The following is a 19,109-nucleotide window of genomic DNA, read 5'->3' on the forward strand; positions in this document are numbered from 1 at the left end:
CGGAATCCAATCTTTAACCAAATTTGATCTATGGAATCCGTACAGAAGCTAAAATCGTATTTTAATAAAATAATAATATTTTATTCCAAATAAATTCATCATATTATAATTATCAATCCTAACTCTATTAGAATTTAAAAGAACCTTCTAGAGAATTCTAGAAGACTATAATTAATCCTAATAATTTTAGGAATAATAATTAATATTGGGCCCTCCTCTAGATCATTGGGCCGCATGTAAAGAACAAACCGGACCCAGTTTAGTATTTTAGCCATAACTTCCTTATTATTCATCGGAATTGAGCTTATAATATATCGTTGGAAAGCTCTTTGCAAGCCCTGTCTAACTACACTATTATTAGACCCTTGTCACGGACAAAACTAAATTGGATTTGTTATTTTTATAAATAGAGTTGTTTTCAAAAACAGAGAGAAAGAATTTTAATAAAAAATAACCGCAACACTTGACTTTTCACACTTTCCTTTCATCGAATTATGATTCGACGCGAAAGGTATTCATCACTGGGTTTGGTTTTGGGGAGACACAAATGGGTGTCTACAATAATCTTTGTGATTATCTTGCTTTCTTTGTGATTGCTACCTTGTAATCTTTGTGGCTACACCTTAATCCTAGCTTTACTTGGTGTTAGCTTTGATTAAGACCCCTATTTCATTTATCTTGGTGATTTTTGTTGCATTGGAATTTGTGCTTGTTTGAAAGCTTTCCCATTTTAGTTGTCTTTCCTTGGTTATTTCATATCACCTTTAATGCCGCACGCCTTCACTACTTGGCAGAAGAACTACAAAAGTGGAATAAGAATATTTTCCATAATATATTGAAAAAGAAGCGAACTCTTATGGCACATTTAGTAGGAATCCAACGAGCTTTAGCATTACAAAAGGCTCGTGATTTGATTAAACTCGAATCAAAGCTACGGAGTGAACTTGATGAAGTGCTAGCACAAGAAGAGATACTTTGGTATCAAAAATCAAGAGTAGAGTGGATAAAAGGCGGGGATTGTAATACTACGTTTTTCCACCTTAGGACTATTAAATCAGAATTTAATAGAGCTTGGCTAACCGAGGAGGATGAGGTCTAAGAAAATATTGTAAGTTATTTCAAAAATCTTTTTGAGAGTGATATATAATACCCCTTTTCAATAATACCTACTAAGGGACATATTCCCTGAATTTACCACTAGGGATCGGAATAGCTTAACTAGGCACTTTCTTAAATGTGAAATAGACAGAGTTGTTAAGGAAATGGGCTCCTTTAAGGCCCTTGGCCCAGATGGCTTTCTAGCCTTATTTTTCCAAAAGAATTGGGACTTGGTAGATAGCAACGTTTATTCATTAGTGCTTGATGTTTTGATGGGTAAAGGGCTGCCTCACCATCTAAATGACACTTTTCTTGTGCTAATCCCAAAAGTTGATAACCCGAAACTTGCATCTCAATTCCGGCTAATTAGTCTATGCAATGTTGTGTATAAAATTATTACTAAGGCTATTGTTAATTGTATAAAGCCTATGATGCCGCATTTCAGTTCTTCTAAGCAAACATGTTTTGCTCTGAGCTGACAAATTACCAATAATATTGTAATTGTGCAAGAAGTTATTCATATACTATGAGAAATAAGAAAGATGCTAAGGATTGTATGGCAATTAAGATTGATTTTGTAAAGGCCTATGATCGGCTTAGATAAGATTTTATCTGGGACACTTAAATGGAAATTCGTTTTCCAATTTTATTGGTTGATGTCATAATGGAATGTATCTCTTCTTCCTTGATGAGAGTGTTGAGGAATGGAGAACCAACTCAATCTTTCAATCCAAGTTGGGGCATGCGTCAAGGAGATCCATTATCACCTTACATTTTTGTGCTTTGTATGGAAATTATAGGTTGAACCATATTATTGAGGATCCATAATTCTTGATAAATGGAAATCAATTAAGGCTAGTCATAATGGGCCAAGCCTTTCAAACTTAGCCTTTGTTGATGACATAATAATTTTTGCAGAGGCTTCTATTGACCAAGCAACTAATATCAATCAATGTTTCGCTATGACTGATATTATAACAAATATGATTTCTCACCATACTAATTGATATGGTTATAGCTTGGGGCTCTATTCAATTATAAATGGAAGCCCCAATAATAATCAACTTGCATTCATTCTAGGGTGAGAAATCATATAGCTATAATAGAGCCCCAAGGGATCATATACTAATAAATGGAATTATATAATAATAGTATAATTATTATATACTATATTATAATTATTATAGTATATAGCTATAATATTTAAACTAATTATTATATATGCTATAGCTAATATGGCTCTTTTTGGCCAAATTGATAGATATTAGCTATATTATAATATCTATATTATAGCTATATTATAACTAATATAGCAAATATTATAGCAAATCAATTATCATCCATACTAATATCTATTGATCAATGATTTCTCACCCGTGACCGATCACATCTCAAATATCGATATGGCCGACCATCTCTGGTTTTGTTATAAGACGATTTCACCAAAATAAATCCCAAATTAATGGAAACAACATCCGCCCATGGTGGATCCGGAAATTTTAGGCGGATCCTCCATGGGACATCCGGAAATTTTGGGCGGATGTCCCATTTTCAGAAAATAAAAAAAAAAGCTTACAGAATGTTCCGACGCATTCTCCGGCGTACGAACTTCCCAGTCGTCCCAGCCGTCCATCATCCTAGATCCGTCGGAAAAAACTTGATGATTTAAATGTTGTTTTTAAAAAAATATTTAAGGTGGTCGTGGGGACCGATTTGGTTTGAAGTTGTGGGGACCGATGTGCTCGGGATTTACGGTGTACTACTTTGAGGGGACCGATAGTAGGTAAAATGTGCATGAAGGGAACAATGTCCTCTTTTTATATTACAACTAGTTTTTAGCCCCGTGCAATGCACGGATTTATAAAGTAAGATGTATTAATAATAATAGTAAATTGAAATTGAATTAATTGAAATTTTTTCAAATTTGAATTTATTACTGTAAATCCTTTAAATTCTTAATATAAATATAACAAAAGAATTTTAATTTTTTAATAGATTTTTTTAAGAAATTAAATAGAAAGCATTTTGGAGGGAAAATTTTTCACAAAATTATGCCAAATGTCCCCCTTTGGTAATTACTTTAGTATATAGTATAGATTTCGATGAAGGGCATACTTGTGCATTCAAGTCAAAATGGGAGCGTTATTATGTAAAATGGGAGCGACGAATAGCGATTCACTTTATAAATGGATGGCTGGCTTATTGAGTGAGAGACGAATTAACAGCCGAAGTAAAAAGTGTAGAAAAAGAACAAAAAGAAGGTCAACAAATTTAGAATACAATTGATAGAGTTATAGTCTTATAGACATATTACCGTTTATTATTAATATAACCGTTACAATTTAAAATAGCCGTTTGTGTGTTCAAAACGATTAAAAATCAGAAGCGCTCAAAAAGAGCCGTTGTATCTGTTTAGTGTATTTTCTCCTTTGTTGTTCATTCTCTCAAAACCCTTACTACTCTTTCTCTCTCCTCCAACAAAACCACCATCTTCAGTTCCGATCACCTCTCCTTCTCTGCCGCTGCTATTTTCCAGTGTTGACGCAGTAAGTTAATTATTTATAATTATATTGTTCTGATTTTGATTACTCAAATACTCAATTCAATTTTTGTAGCTTCAAACTTCAAAAATAGAAGTTTTGTACAATTTCTAATTTTGGAATCTACTTTGAGCATCACTCAATCCAATTAACTTCTTTATTTGGAAGGTTATTATTTGTTTAATTTAGGTAAAAGGGTAAGAAATTTGTATAATTTATGTTAATCAATGATATAGATTAAATCTCAAAGTTAACTTGTTATTATACATTGATACTGGTAATTGTAGATTGTGCTTTATGTTTAGTGGAATATATATATATATAAGAATTATATGATTTCAATTTGTTGTTTAGATAATTGGTAGAAGAACATTTAAAATTATACAAGTCTTCAAGAGATGCATTCTGCGTATCTGGAGCTGATTTATGATGTTGGGAAACAGGGTCTACCGCGATTGTCTTAATGGAAAATAGAGATTAACAGGAATGTTGCTACTTAAATTAATTGATGGGATATCAGAAGTAATAGAATGAGTGTGATTACTAAATAAGTTGTAAGAAGTTGGGAAATTGGACTCATCGTTGCTATTGTCATAGTTGTATGATCAGATTTTCTAATATATGTCCCTATTTAACAACTTAAATTAATTTATGGGATATTAAATAAGAGAATAAGTATGACTATAGCTTGAGATTAATGAAGTTGGAAGTTGGGGTAATCATCGCTGCTGTCGTAGTTGTTTATCATAAGATTTTCTGATATGTCGTTACTTAAATTTATTGATGAGATATATGAATTAATAGGATAAGTAGGAATGTAATTCAAGGTTTAAGTGATCATCATATACGAAGTATTACTGAAGAATTTGTTTTGGATTGATTTGAAAGGCAGAAACATTATGACAGTAAAGGGTACCTCAACACCATCAACACCAGGTGGGCCCAGAACGCCTGCATCAACACCTGGTGGACCTAGAACGCCTGCATCAACACCAGGTGGACCGAGAGCTGGTGCCAAGGAAGATAAAATCGTCGTGACTGTAAGGTTGAGGCCTTTAAGCAGACGGGAGCAGGCAGCTAAAGACCAAGTGGCTTGGGAATGTGTTGATGAACACACAATTGTTCATAAGCCTCCTGTTAATAATGACCGTTCTAATATTCAGCAATCTTCATTTACATTCGGTATATATCCCTTTTATCCAAATATCGGATTCATATAACCAATTGTTTTTTCGTTGACTGAGTCGAAAATTGTGTACCTTTTCAGACAAAGTCTTTGGTCCTGCCTCCATCACTGAGACTGTGTATGAGGATGGGGTTAAAAATGTGGCTTTGTCCTCTTTGATGGGTATCAATGGTAATGCATTACTTATTGATTAATACAAGTAGTTTTCATTTGCATTGCTTTAATTGTTTTCAATTGTGTGTTTTAAACTTTTATTCTGTTTGCAGCAACTATATTTGCTTATGGACAGACAAGTAGTGGCAAGACATATACAATGCGAGGAATAACAGAAAAAGCTGTAACAGATATTTACAACCACATAATGAATGTAAGATATTTGGTTATATTATGTACAAGTTCAGTTTAAGATTAGTATGTTTCTAGATGTTGATATGCTTTAGAACTAAACACTTGCTCCATGAATACAGACCCCGGAAAGAGAGTTCACTATTAGGATTTCTGGATTAGAAATCTATAACGAAAATGTCAGGGATCTTCTGAATTCTGAGTCTGGTCGCAACCTTAAGCTATTGGATGATCCAGAAGTATGTTCAGTGTAACAAAAGTAGTTCATTACTAGTAAATCATAGCATGATGATTGCAAAAAATATACAGATTATTTTAATTCTGTTTTTGATTTCTCTACAGAAAGGTACTGTTGTTGAGAAGCTAGTAGAAGAAACTGCTACTGATGACCGGCATCTCAGACACTTGATTAGCATATGTGAGGGTAAGAGAGCTGTTTGAAAAGCTTGTGTCAGCTTGATTTTTTACTCATAATCTTACCATAGTGAACTCATTTTTTTTTTTTTTGCTCAGCTCAAAGACAAGTGGGTGAAACTGCACTCAATGATAATAGTTCGCGATCTCACCAAATTATTAGGCTGGTTAGTTTTAAGAATTCTTCATTGGCTCAGACAGGATTTTACGGTCAGATTCTTACTTTAATTACATACCTAACAATGCAGACAATACAAAGTACACAGCGTGAAAAATCAGGCTGTATCCGATCCTTCATTGCAAGCCTGGTAAATACCTTACATGGATTTATTGTTATGGCATTCTCCAGTAATATTCACTGTTGTAGTGTTATGAATTTGTTTTTGCTTTTGCAGAATTTTGTCGACCTTGCTGGAAGTGAGAGGGCTGCACAAACACATGCTGATGGTGCCAGACTCAGGGAAGGCTGTCATATTAATCTGAGCCTGATGACTCTGACAACTGTGATTCGGAAGCTTAGGTGAAGGGATTTTCCTCCCATATTGCATTTAGTTGGTTCATTTTTGTGCAGATTGATACATTAGTGTGTCGAACCCCCTTTCCTAACCTTTCTGCTCTAGTAAAATTGCTTCTTAAACATGGTACAATCGTAGACTTTCCTGGCCTTTTGGCCATTATGGGACTCTAGGATGGGTGCCAGGTAATTGATCTACTGCTGATATTGCTTGGCGTTCATATTGCTATGCAGCGCTGGAGCTAAGCGAGCTGGTCACATACCTTACCGTGACTCCAAGCTTACGAGAATTTTGCAACACTCTCTTGGTGGGAATGCTCGTACTGCTATCATTTGTACATTGAGTCCAGCAACAAGTCATGTTGAGCAGACAAGGAATACATTATACTTTGCTACTCGAGCTAAGGAGGTCACCAACAATGCTCAAGTGAACATGGTATGGATGAAAAAATGGCTTCAAGCTTTATGAACTTATGTAAATCATATATCCATGTACATTTACTATGTTGACTTCCTTGGACAAAGGCTAATATGTATCCTATTTTATTTTCAGGTTGTCTCTGATAAGCAATTAGTGAAACAGTTGCAGAAGGAGGTAGCCAGACTAGAAGCAGAGTTACGTGTCCCTGATGCATCAGACAAGGACCAGAAGATTCACCAGGTGAACTATTTTTTCTTCTTCATTGGATGCTTAAGGCATTGGGTGCTGATGAATTGTTGTCTAAATTTTTTTTTCTTCTTACATTTTAGATGGAAAAGGAGATTGAAGAGTTGAGACGTCAAAGAGATCTTGCCTTATCTGAAGTAGAAGAGCTCCGACAAAAGGTGCAGGAGGAAAAGGTTATTAGTTGCATTCAGCTTTATCTTTGCATCCTTCTCCACCCTCCTGCCCCCTTCTCCGTCCAATCCAGCTATTTATTTTTTCTTTTCCTAACTATTATCTGATGACTACATCAGGTTATTGGTCCCTATGAATCACCTCGACCAGTTGTAAAATGTCTTTACTTCTCCGGAACATTGCCTTTTAACTTAAACGGGAAGCAACAGGGATATCAGACACAAAATAAAATTATCAGGCAATCCATGAGGAAGTCATCTACTGCTCCATTCACCCTCATGCATGAAATTAGGAAACTTGAGCAGCTGCAGGAGCAGCTTGGAGATGAAGCCAATCGAGCTCTAGAAGTGCTGCAAAAAGAGGTTGCTTGTCATAGGCTAGGTAATCAAGATGCCGCTGAGACAATTGCTAAGCTGCAGGCAGAGATAAGGGAAATGCGTACTGTTAGACCAGATCTCACGGTGGATGAGGCTGGAGCAGTTGTTGCCACAAATAAAAGTGTGAGTGCTAACCTGAAGGAAGAAATTACAAGACTTCATACTCAAGGGAGTACAATAGCTGATCTTGAAGAGCAGCTTGAAAATGTACAAAAGTCTATAGACAAACTGGTACTGTCTCTTCCAAATAACGACGAGCCTAATGGTGAAGTAACACAGAACTCGAAATCCCAATCAAAAAAGAAAAAGCTGATTCCTTTAAGTTCAAGCAGTGGTGCCAACAGGCAGAATCTTTTACGATCTCCATGCTCCCCTTTGTCTGCTGCTGACCATGTTGTGGAGACTGATATTGAAAATAGGAATCCAGTAAATGATAACATTGTTGTTACTGAAGCTGCACAAGGTGTTGAGAAAGGAACACCTACGAAAACAGAAGGAGCTGTTAGTGATGTTTCATCTAAGGAAGGTTCAGGATACAGAAGATCGAGTTCTGTTAACATGAAGAAAATGAAACAGATGTTTCAGAATGCAGCAGAAGAGAATGTGAGAAACATAAGAGCATATGTTACAGAACTGAAAGAACGTGTCGCAAAGCTGCAATATCAGAAGCAGTTGCTTGTATGCCAGGTAGTACAATTACTCCTTCCATATAGCGTTACTGTAAACAGATCTTATTGTAATGTGTATTGAATTAATTTCACCAGGTGCTTGAGTTGGAAGCAAATGAAGCAGCTGGTTATGATATTGAGAATGATGAAGAAGATTACGAAGAAAATGAACCTGAGGTTTCATGGCAAGTAACTTTCAAGGAGCAAAGACAGCAAATAATTGAACTATGGGATGTTTGCTATGTTTCCATCATTCACAGAACTCAATTCTATCTGCTGTTTAAAGGAGACACAGCTGACCAGATTTACTTCGAAGTTGAGCTTAGGCGATTAACTTGGTTGCAGCAGCACTTGGCAGAAACCGGAGATGCAAGTCCAGCTCATTGTGGACCTGGTGGAGATGAACCCACAGTTTCTATTTCTTCCAGGTATTTTCTTAACCAACTCCTGCTTACATCTTTATTCTTACACCATCTAATCTCTTTTCATGTAACACTATAAGTAATGTCAGAAGTTAATTACACCATCTAATTCCTATCCATAATGTAGTATCAAAGCACTGAAGCGCGAAAGGGAGTTCCTTGCAAGGAGGGTAAGCTCACGCCTAAGTGCTGAGGAAAGAGAAGCATTGTACATAAAATGGGGCGTCTCACTTGAAGGAAAACATAGGAGGTTGCAATTTGTGAGTAAGCTTTGGACTAATCCCCATGACCCGCTTCATGTACATGAAAGCGCGGAGATTGTGGCTAAGCTTGTTGGATTTTGCGAAAGTGGAAAGGCAGCAAGGGAAATGTTTGAGCTAAACTTTGCACTCCCAAGTGATAAAAGACCATGGATGGCAGGCTGGAATCAAATCTCCAACCTGCTTTTGTGAGAGATTTGAGATATTTTATACATTTGTTTGTAAGTACAACAAATCATATCTTTTTGTAAATGTACTTAAAGAAGTTTTGGAGTTCTCTCCACGACTTGTTCAATTCTTTCATTCTTTTCTGGGTTATTGAGATAACTGTTACTGCTATATAGCCAGTTTTGGAATTGCCATTTTGCAAAAAATAAAAAAAAACAATTTGTTATTTATTGTGTCTTTTATTCCTCAATCTTAAGATAAAGCACTTGGTCACAACTTTTTAGTGCTTCACCTCTCAACTAGAATCTAAATGATGAGAATGTTGGGTTATTCTCCCCAAATCACAATTAGTTAAATAATATTATTTTGTAAGAAAAAGAAGAAGAATATGTTAGAAAATAGAAATTTTATGGTAGTTGGTGGGCTTTTTGTATGGGGTTTTCTTGGTCTCTGCTAAGTAGAATCCACTTGGCCTCTACTCACCAACTTTTTTGGAGGTATGTATTCAACGAACTTTTTTGGCAGTATTAGTTGGTATTTCTTTTGATACCAACGAGCACCTAGTTGGTATTTCTTTTGATACCAACGAACTCCTAATTGGTATTTTTTTTGATACCAACGAACCTTTAAATTCTACTATTTATATATTAATACCGATTAATGTTCACTTATTACTAGATTAATGACTTTTAACGGTAATAGCCCACCATGCTTCGCAATAATTATTATTTAACTAGAGAATTTTGACCAATACCTGAACTTAATTGACAATGGAACCTCCGGCGTTCTGAGCTTCCGGCTTTACCAAGGTAGCTAACCCCAACCCTGTCTTCCTTAGATTAGGCACAGCATAGATCTAATTCGTTTCCTCCTTAGACCTAATCAAACAATTCTTATTGTGTTATGATGGAACTTCTTAAACAAAAAGATAACTCATTTGAAATATAAGGTTCAAGGGGATAACGTTCCCTTCGTGAACTAAACTTTTATTTAACTTGAAAAGATTACAACACTCATATATTACAACGAACACATAAATTGAAAGCTTAAACAGACATAAGCTGAAATAGAGTTTTCTCTACTTTAAGAGAAATGGAGAACCAATCTGTCTCTTAAGGTGAGTGTTTTTCTCTAGAGGACTCTATAATACTTTTTGAGGAATTCTCTAACTAACTCTTCCAACTCTGCCTTCACTTCTTTGCCTAATGCCCTTTATATAGGGGAAGGCTCACAAAGGTCACCGACACTTTCTATGGCTTACAGAAAACCATGACTCAGCAAGTGAATATCGTTCACTGCTTTTCTAAAGATTCTTTAGAACAAATAAAACGTGCTTCAATAGTAAAAGCAGGATACATTATTGCTGGTGTGGGCTTAGGATTCCATCATATTTTATATACCACCTTCGTTGTCCTTACTCTCTTCATAATGGACATAAATTTGGTTGTCTTCTTCTATACTGAGATCTATCACACATTTGGCAGCATAGGATTCATCCCATGTGACAAAGATCTCAAATAAGTACTATTTTCCCTCTAAGGATAAATATCTCCCAGCTTTAACTTGTTCAAGATAATCATAAACTGATTCAACATGTAATACTCCTTCTTCTAAATAATTTTTTAACCATTCTGGTGCTACTATTGTAGTATTTCCCACATGTATTATGACTGGTGGTTCTTCCTTTAATGCTATGAACTGGTTAAGATACTGAGTAATATAGAAAAATCCATAAGCTCTTGCCTCCGTAGGATCCTTTACTCGTCTCTGCTGGATACATATTGGATCTTTGACTTTGCGATGAACATCTTCAAACATGATCAGGAAATGTGGAGAGCTAACTTTTCCTTCAACCATTTCAATGTTTGCACTTTGTACTTGGACTTGTTTAACTCTTCCTTTATATCTTGTTGCATCTAGAGATGGAAATATCTAGTGGATCACCCGCTAACCCTGTCCACCCGCCTTATTGGATGGGTGAAAAACCCGATTTAAAGGATGATAGGCGGGTGATGGATTAACGGATGCGGTGACGGATCGGCTTCAGGTGGACAAATTTCATCCATCACCCGACCCATTAATCCATCCATCACCCAAATATTAAAAAAAAAATAAAAAAAAAAAGAAAAGAACACTTACTACTCCGTATTAAATTGCAAAAAAAAAAAAAAAAAAAAAAAAAAAGAAATGTATTCAATGCTCAGTAGACAACTAGAGTACTAGGACATGCCTCCTCCCCTCTTTTTCTCTCTCTTCCTCCCCTCTCTCTCCTTCATTAAAGCATACTCTGAGTTCTCCATTAAAGCGGTTTCACAGATTTCTCTCCTTCGAGAGTCACGGAGGGTCTTCACAATTTACTGTCGAACCCACAAATACACCCAGAATTCCCAAAACCCCATTTATCTATCTATATCGTAATTTTCCCCCAAATTGATTTCAATTTCTGGGTTTATTGAGAATGCAAAATCAAAGAATATTTCAATATAGTAATTACTAAGCTAAAAAGTAGAAACTCTCTACCTCTCTCTGCCGAGCTTGCTTTGTCAGACTGTTGGACAGAGTCAGGGACTCACGGTGGCGCCACTGCAGCAAGGCAAACTACGGTGGCCTCCATTGTTAAAATATGTTCTTGACTTGTTGTAAATTTGTAATTGTTGTTGTTAATTTTGCCTTGTTCATTTAAATTTAATTCGAATTTTTCGCTTGTTCTTAGGTTTAATTTCATGAATTTGCTGCTTGTTTTTATGGTTAATATATATGGATCATATATTTTCTTGAATTTCTGGCCTTTTTTCACGAATTTGCCACAGTTTTTTTTTATTAATTTATGGTTTTTTAGGGTTCATATATATGTGAATTTTCTTGGGAGAACTAAGTGTAATTTATTTTTTAAATTTTATTAAATATCCGATTACCACCCGATCCATCCGTTTCACCCGTGGGTGATGGATGGATGGATTCGGGTGGATATATTGGCGGGTGGTGGATGGATCGGGTGGGGTGGATGGAGGCGGAGGGTGGATGCGGGTGACGCTCCACCCGCCCCGAACCCCATCCATTTCCATCTCTAGTTGCATCATAAATTTTCCTAAATACATCTGGAATTTTGTAAGTTTCTCAAAGAAAGTAGTATTATTATCAGGAAATGGTACGATGCTATGAACCATTCCATAACCCAAGCTCTGTAGTGCTCCGCTACATATGGTGCCCTCCATTCCAGAGAATGTGGATGAATTGACACAGTACCCACTTTGGAATTAGTGTTGAACATTATTCTACTTCCCCAAAGATCATAAACATCATACAACTTGTATGATCTTGATATAAGTAAATCGTACTAGAATATGAAATTCTTTTATTTTGTTTAATATTATATCCTGAATATTAGGAATAAGTCGCAAGATAAGGACCATTACTTCATACATTAGGAACCTTCAAACTGCTACATGACAACTTTTAATCAAACCATCTCGGGATCTCTTTTTTGATGAAATCATCATGGCCTCCATCAAGGCCCATGTGGAGGGTGAAACCCGCTCCATAGCTTTATCTGTTTCTTCAATAAGAGTTTTTCTCTCCGCCTCCATCTTTTCTAGTTGATGGGCAGGAGGTTTTTCTGATGTCTTGTGCTTCTTCGTCATTAGCTAATTCTCTGGTCAAGCTATCTGCCAAAGAGTTCTTTGATCCCTGTATATGTTCAACAATAAAAGAGAATTGGTTAAGCCATAATTGCCAACGCAGGAGTCTCCCTTGCGCTTGCATATTAGACAAATTCTTTTTAACAAAACCAAGTATGCCTTTGCAATCAGTTCTTATTAAGAACACTATTTAGGGGCTAAGAAGTTTAAGAACTTCTCGATTGATCTAATAACTGCAAGGATTTCCTTTTGCATTATGGGATAATTTAACTCGGCTTTATTAAAACTTCCACTAATGTATCTGCAAAGTCTTTCTCCTTTTTTAACCTTTAATACAGCACCCCAATGCTCATTACTAGCATCTGTTTCAAGGATTAAATCATCTTCACTGGGAGGTAGCGTTAGTATTGGAAGATCTTTACACATAGCTTTTAAATTCTGAACAATTTTGGAATCACTTTCCTTCCAGTTCTAAGTTATTTATTTCTTGAGTTTTTGTTGTAATGGCTTCCTTAACAGAGCTAGATTTTCTATGAAATCAGAAGCATAGGTTAAACATCCTAGAAATCTTTTTAGTTGTTTTCTATCTTCAATCTTATCTGGGAATTTTTCAATTATTTCTAGGATGTGTTTTTGCAATATTATTTGTCCTGCTTTAATCTCTAATCCTGGAAACTCAATTTCTTGTTTAGGATATACACATTTATCTTTTCCAAGGATTATACCATGCTCAGCACATTTTTGAGTTACAGCTTTGAGATTATTTTTATGTTGCTCTAAGTTTTTTGAAAAGATTAGAATATCATCTATGTAAACCAAACAACATTGATTAAGTTCTCTAAAAATATTTTCCCTTTGAAATATTTGTGGAGCATTTCTTAATCCAAAAGGCATTACTAACCATTCATAATTCCCTTGAGGGGCACTAAATGTAATTAATGGAATACTTTCTTCTTCCATTTTAATTTTCCAGTAGCCACTCTTACAATCCATATTAGAAAACCATGTGGCTCCTTGTATTCTATTAAATAACACAGTTTTATTAGGAATGTAATAGCCATCAAAAATAGTATTGTCATTTAGTTGTTTATAATTAATGAACATTCTAGCTTTACCTCTTTTTTCTTCTGCATGGTTTCTAACCATGAACGCTGGACTATTATGAGGACTTTTGCTATTCCTAATTAACTTCTTATTCAACAATTCTTTTATTTGTTCATCAAATTCTAATATATCTTGATAAGTATAAACCATTTGTCTTACTCTAATAATCTTATTAGGATTTGTTAGAGTAATCTTAGCAAATGCTTTATCCTTTTCCCAATGTTCTAATGGATTCTTTGAATATAATTTTTCACATAATTTTTCTTGCTGCTTGTTAATCTGATCTATTAATGATGAATCACACTCAGAACTTCTAAGTGCAACCTCTAGTTGTGTAGGTGTAACCCTATCACCACGCTGGTTGCGCATAAATTCCGTAGTCTGATGAGTATAAGCCTTTGTTATTTTTTGTATAGGAACATAATGACCATTAATAATAAAGATTATTTGATCAATGGTTTGAGTGCATGGAGAGTATAACCTTTGAAAGTTATTCCCTATTATCATATCATGGCTAGGTTGATCAATTGCCTATAAAATAGGAATAACACAGTGAACTCCTCCAATTTCTATTGGTAATTCTTCAATTATTTTCATATGCATCATGACACTATTATTAGCAATTCTAACTTGCATAGGATTTTTAGCCTTTTTCCACAAGAATTTCGGAAATAATAATCTTTTTTCCAAAACATGTAGAGCAACCACTATCAATATATGCACATAATTTATATTTATTATAATCTTCAATGCATATATAAATTGGAATATAAATTCTATTTGGATTAGTAATGGTTATTTCATTACAAGCTTCCATTTGCATATTAACTTCATCTTCATATACTAGTTCACTCACAGTTTTGGTTTTATAGGACTATTTGGATCTTCATTTAACTCAAAAATTTATGACCCCATATCAATACTATGTCTTGCAGGTTGTTTTAGGGCCTTTTTACTTTCATATTTTTCATTTAGTTTCTTTAGTAGGACTAATATTATTTCTTCATCTTCTTCTAGCTTCTCATCACTTTGTTTTTTCATCCTTATTATTGTTGAATTTCGTCTACTTAAACTTGGTGTTTTAAGACTCATATTTCTCTGTGTTTTAGGTTTTATAGCCACCCCTATATGAAGTAATCCTGATTCATCAATTAACATCTTACTTGATCTATTACTAACTGTGGGATTCATAAAGAATTCTTCCCAAGTTTTTTCAATTTTGATTTCATTAGGATTTACTTTTATAGGTGTAATTTTCTTCTTAGGGCCTCCTCCTTGCTCATATTTCTGAGCATCGGCTATTTGTTTCTTGAAAGATGAGTCTATAGTACAAAAAAATACCCCAAAGTTGCAACTAAATGTTAACGGAGGTAGTACAATTAATTAAATCTGGTATGAAATAATGTCTAAGTCTTTAATTTGCAGTTTTTTTGGTATCAATATAATATATTTTACTTGAGTTATATTTTAATTGTTCAAAATTTTCAATATTATCCTAATTAATAGGCAACGAGCTAATCAAGTAGCATTAATCATGTAGTGCGTCCATTTCTTACAACTTTGAGGCCTAGTTCGACGCTATTAAATTTTCTATTGTAATATTAATTCTTCCACAGTCACATTAATCAAATTTTACTGGAGATTATGTATTCTAGAAAAACAAAGCATAATCTTCAAACTAAGCATACAATTGTATGTATTCTAAAGGGATGTGGTTAATTTTGTACCCTTTGGATGAATATAGGCCTAATCACTTAATCGATCAAAGGTATTAAGGGTCTGATCACGTTTAGTTCAGTGCAGTTTAGTTCAGTTCAGTTCAGTGCAGTTTAGTTTAGTTCAGCTCCATTCAGCTCTGTTCAGTTCACTTTAGCTCCCAATTTCCTTCTCTCACATTTTAGCTCTATTCAGTTCAGTTCAGCTCCAATCAGCTCAGTTCAGTAAATGTGAACATGCCCTAAGTTTATTATTTTTATAGTAACAACAATGGTGGGTTAGTATTCATTGTTAATTATTTGTTTTCAAAATTAAGGCCACCACATAGTATTATATATAGACATATTTCACAATTTATTTGTGTAGCACGTGCATATCCCTTAAAATTGGTTATAGATGTTACACACATAAATATTTGCCTGCCATATGGTCCTGGGTTCGAACATAGTGGGCGTATTACTTTGTTAAATATTTTATATTTTAATATCATAATTTCATTTAAATTTATTGTTTGGATTAGTTTAACGCAAAGATAAACATTGAGGAAATTACTCAAAAATTAGTGTGAATTAGGTTATACAATCACCTGTATAACTATTGATTTAAACATTCAATTAGTTAACTTAAATTATACCCTCTAGTGTATAAATTAAACCTTACAACACTTGATTCTAATTCCAAATATTTCAAGTTGTAGAAACATAGGCTTATTTTATGGTAAGGAAAAATAATTGTTTATATTCCAATTTTTTTTTATAACCCTCCACTATTTGTTCATAACCCTCCAATAATCTTTTTTAACCTTTCAACCTATGACTTTTTTAACCCTCCACTATTGGTTCATAACCCTCCAATAATCTTCTTTTGTTGATGGTTTAAACAAGACACTTACGTTATTTTTTTTTGCTAATTTCGAGCTCAAATCGGAACCTTAAGGAATGAAATGGCCCCTAAAACCTTAACCGAATATTTTTCGACACGTAAACCGATGAAAAAGTTGATGCGGGCTGCAATTTACACTTTATAAGAACTTTTGGGCTGCAATTTGCTATTTCTTTTTAAGTGGCTACAATTAGCAAATTTTCCTAATTTTTTGAACTGTTTGATTAATAATTTAATAAATAATTAATTTGTAATTTTTGCTGAGTTTGAAGGTATTTTTTTAGTAACATGATGTTTAATGTATATGTGAATCTGTTAATTAACTTACAAAATAATGATGATGCTATATAGCTTAAATGGTAAGGAAAGACTAAAGAATGGTATCTTAAACTATACCTTATATTTGCGTCGAGTTTAATTACAAAAAATTTAAAATTTCATAGTAACTAATCATCGAATAAGAAAATATGTACTAAACACACGAGATTATACTGATTTAAAGTTTTTGCTGTTTGATTATGTGTAATAAGTGATATCATATCAATAGTTGTGTGTACCTCATTGGCTCGCTACTCTTTGATTCAAAACCTTAGTAACCTAGATTATTATTTATATATTTTAGCAAAAGAATGACATGGTAAAAATCCCTTATTCTTGTTTACATATGGTGTACATAAGAACTTCATGTTGTGTTTGGATTTAATCATCAAATGAAAAGGAAAACTAACATTGGATTAGTTGGGTGTACGATACACCCAAATGTGTATAACAAATTCTAACATTAGTGATGTTGGCATACTTTTTCGATATTTTTTTTCTTTCCTAAATATAAGGAAACTTTGACTTTTACCATCAAAAAATTTGGACGAATTGTTTTTTTTTACCACCTACTCTTTTAAAAGTTGTATTTTACCACCAAATAAAGCTCTAAAAATTGTTTTCACCACCTACTGTTAAGAAAACCGTTAAATCTAACAGTGTTAAAAAAAATTCTTCGATTTTCGTGCCCGAAATATGTTTTTTATAGGTTTAGGGGGCATTTTGGCCTTACAGGTCCAATTTGAGGTCAAAATTGATTAAAAAAAATGATCGAAAATACCTCGTTTTGCGTGTTCACGCAATTCGATGTATTTATAAACACGCATAACGAGGTATTTCCAATCATTTTTTATCGATTTTGACCTCAAGTTGGACCCACAGGGCCAAAATGCCCCCCTAAACCTATGAATAACATATTTTAGGCACGAAAATCGAAGAATTTAAAAAAATTCTGTTAGATTTAACAGTTTTCTAAACGGCAGGTGGTAAAAAACAATTTTTTGAGTTTATTTGGTGGTAAAATACAACTTTTAAAAGAGTAGGTGGTAAAAAACAATTTGTCCAAATTTTTTGGTGGTTAAAGTCAAAATTTCTTAAATATAAAAGATTTTTTTGCTGTTACCCAAAAAAAAACGAAATTTTTTTTACCACCTTAACTTCTAATACTTTTATTTTGCCACCAAAAAACATTCTAAAAATTGTTTTTTAGGACCTACCGTCAAGAACACTGTTAAATCTAACGATGTTAACAAAAATTCTTTGATTTTCGCAACACATGTTCTTTATAGGTTTAGGGTGCATTTTAGCCCTTTGGATCTAATTTGAGGTCATCATTGACAAAACATTGATTGGAAATGCCTCGTTTTGCATGGTTCACACAAATCGAAGTACTTTTGAATAGAAAAATTGAGTCATTTATGATCATTTTTTGTCAATTCTGAACTCAAATTGGACTCATAAGCCCAAAATGCCCCCCATACCCCTAAAGACCGGTTTTTATACGGCAAATGGTAAAAAACAAATTTTATTTTTTTGGTGGTAAAATATAAGTTTTATAGCTTTTGGTGGTAAAAAACTTTTTTTTTTTAGGTAAAAGTAAAAAACCCAATGTAGGGAATATTTCAAGCATCATGATCCCAAACTTGAACCCCACTGTGATCATACACTAAAGTACGGTGGCGTTCCAAAGGGAAGGAAAAGAGAGCAAAAGAGTCGCCAACAAGTTTTAGGAACTTGTAAACCCAAAAGACAATCCAAAAGGACCATCAACTCCATAAGGTCTTGAACCAAACAGGGTTCGGGGATGAAGGTACGAATCCAATCTACAAAAGAAAGGACCCGCCCTATAAAATAGGCCTCTACTTTGTTCTGCTCGTATTCATGTGCGCTTTTCGAATAACATACAAACATTATATTAAACCTACCCTGTTTGATCTATGTTGGTTGAATATTAATGCACAAATAAACTATTATTGGCGATCACTTGAGTTAAAATCACATTAGCCTAAACCAAATTAATAATTATCTTATTAAGCGTGATTTCAAGTACAAATTCCCTTTAACAATCATAAAAGCTGTGATCAAGCAATAACAATATAAAAATCAAGCAACATAATAACAAACAAAATTAAATAATAACGATAATAATAGCATGATAAGGCATAATAAAACTTAATAATAATAGCAAGATCCTAGGCATGATACTAACAAGATTAATAACAAATCCTAGCATGTCACTAAGCAATAAAGATCAAAGCTTTAAACCTAACATGGTACTAACATGCTAACATGATATTAGAAATAAGTAAAGGCACCCTAAACATGACACTAGAAAGCATAAAATAACACCCTGACATGATACTAGGAATTAAATACATCCTAACATGATACTAGGAATCATAAAACAATAATAGGCATGCTTTCTACATTGAAAGAAATAGGGAGTAAGCTAATCTACTTACTTTGAAGCCTCGTACCTCTTTCTAATGACAAAATACACAAGTTAGTAAACTTCAATGAAAATAATAAAGAACAATTAAATAATTAAATTGAAATCAAATTAAATAAAGTTTTGACTAGATTTGGACCAAACCCACAGAAATTATCAACCTTTCACGTCT

At 34.0% G+C, this 19,109-nt stretch overlaps 1 protein-coding gene across 1 annotated transcript; it reads left to right on the forward strand.

Moving 5' to 3' along the window:
• The first annotated feature begins 3,469 nt into the window (after positions 1–3,469).
• Positions 3,470–9,052, forward strand: LOC145607653 (kinesin-like protein NACK1). Its single transcript, XM_081663244.1, has 15 exons — positions 3,470–3,644; positions 4,527–4,820; positions 4,906–4,995; positions 5,091–5,191; positions 5,292–5,408; positions 5,512–5,593; positions 5,683–5,750; positions 5,832–5,891; positions 5,979–6,103; positions 6,332–6,533; positions 6,651–6,758; positions 6,848–6,937; positions 7,055–7,999; positions 8,077–8,408; positions 8,530–9,052. Exons 2-15 carry the CDS (start codon positions 4,538–4,540, stop codon positions 8,852–8,854), a joined length of 2,928 nt encoding a protein of 975 aa, XP_081519370.1. The 5' UTR covers positions 3,470–3,644; positions 4,527–4,537; the 3' UTR covers positions 8,855–9,052.
• The last annotated feature ends 10,057 nt before the right edge of the window (positions 9,053–19,109 follow it).

This window comes from Chenopodium album, chromosome 23 (assembly GCF_948465745.1).
Source record: "Chenopodium album chromosome 23, dcCheAlbu1.1, whole genome shotgun sequence".
Taxonomy (NCBI): Eukaryota; Viridiplantae; Streptophyta; class Magnoliopsida; order Caryophyllales; family Amaranthaceae; genus Chenopodium; species Chenopodium album.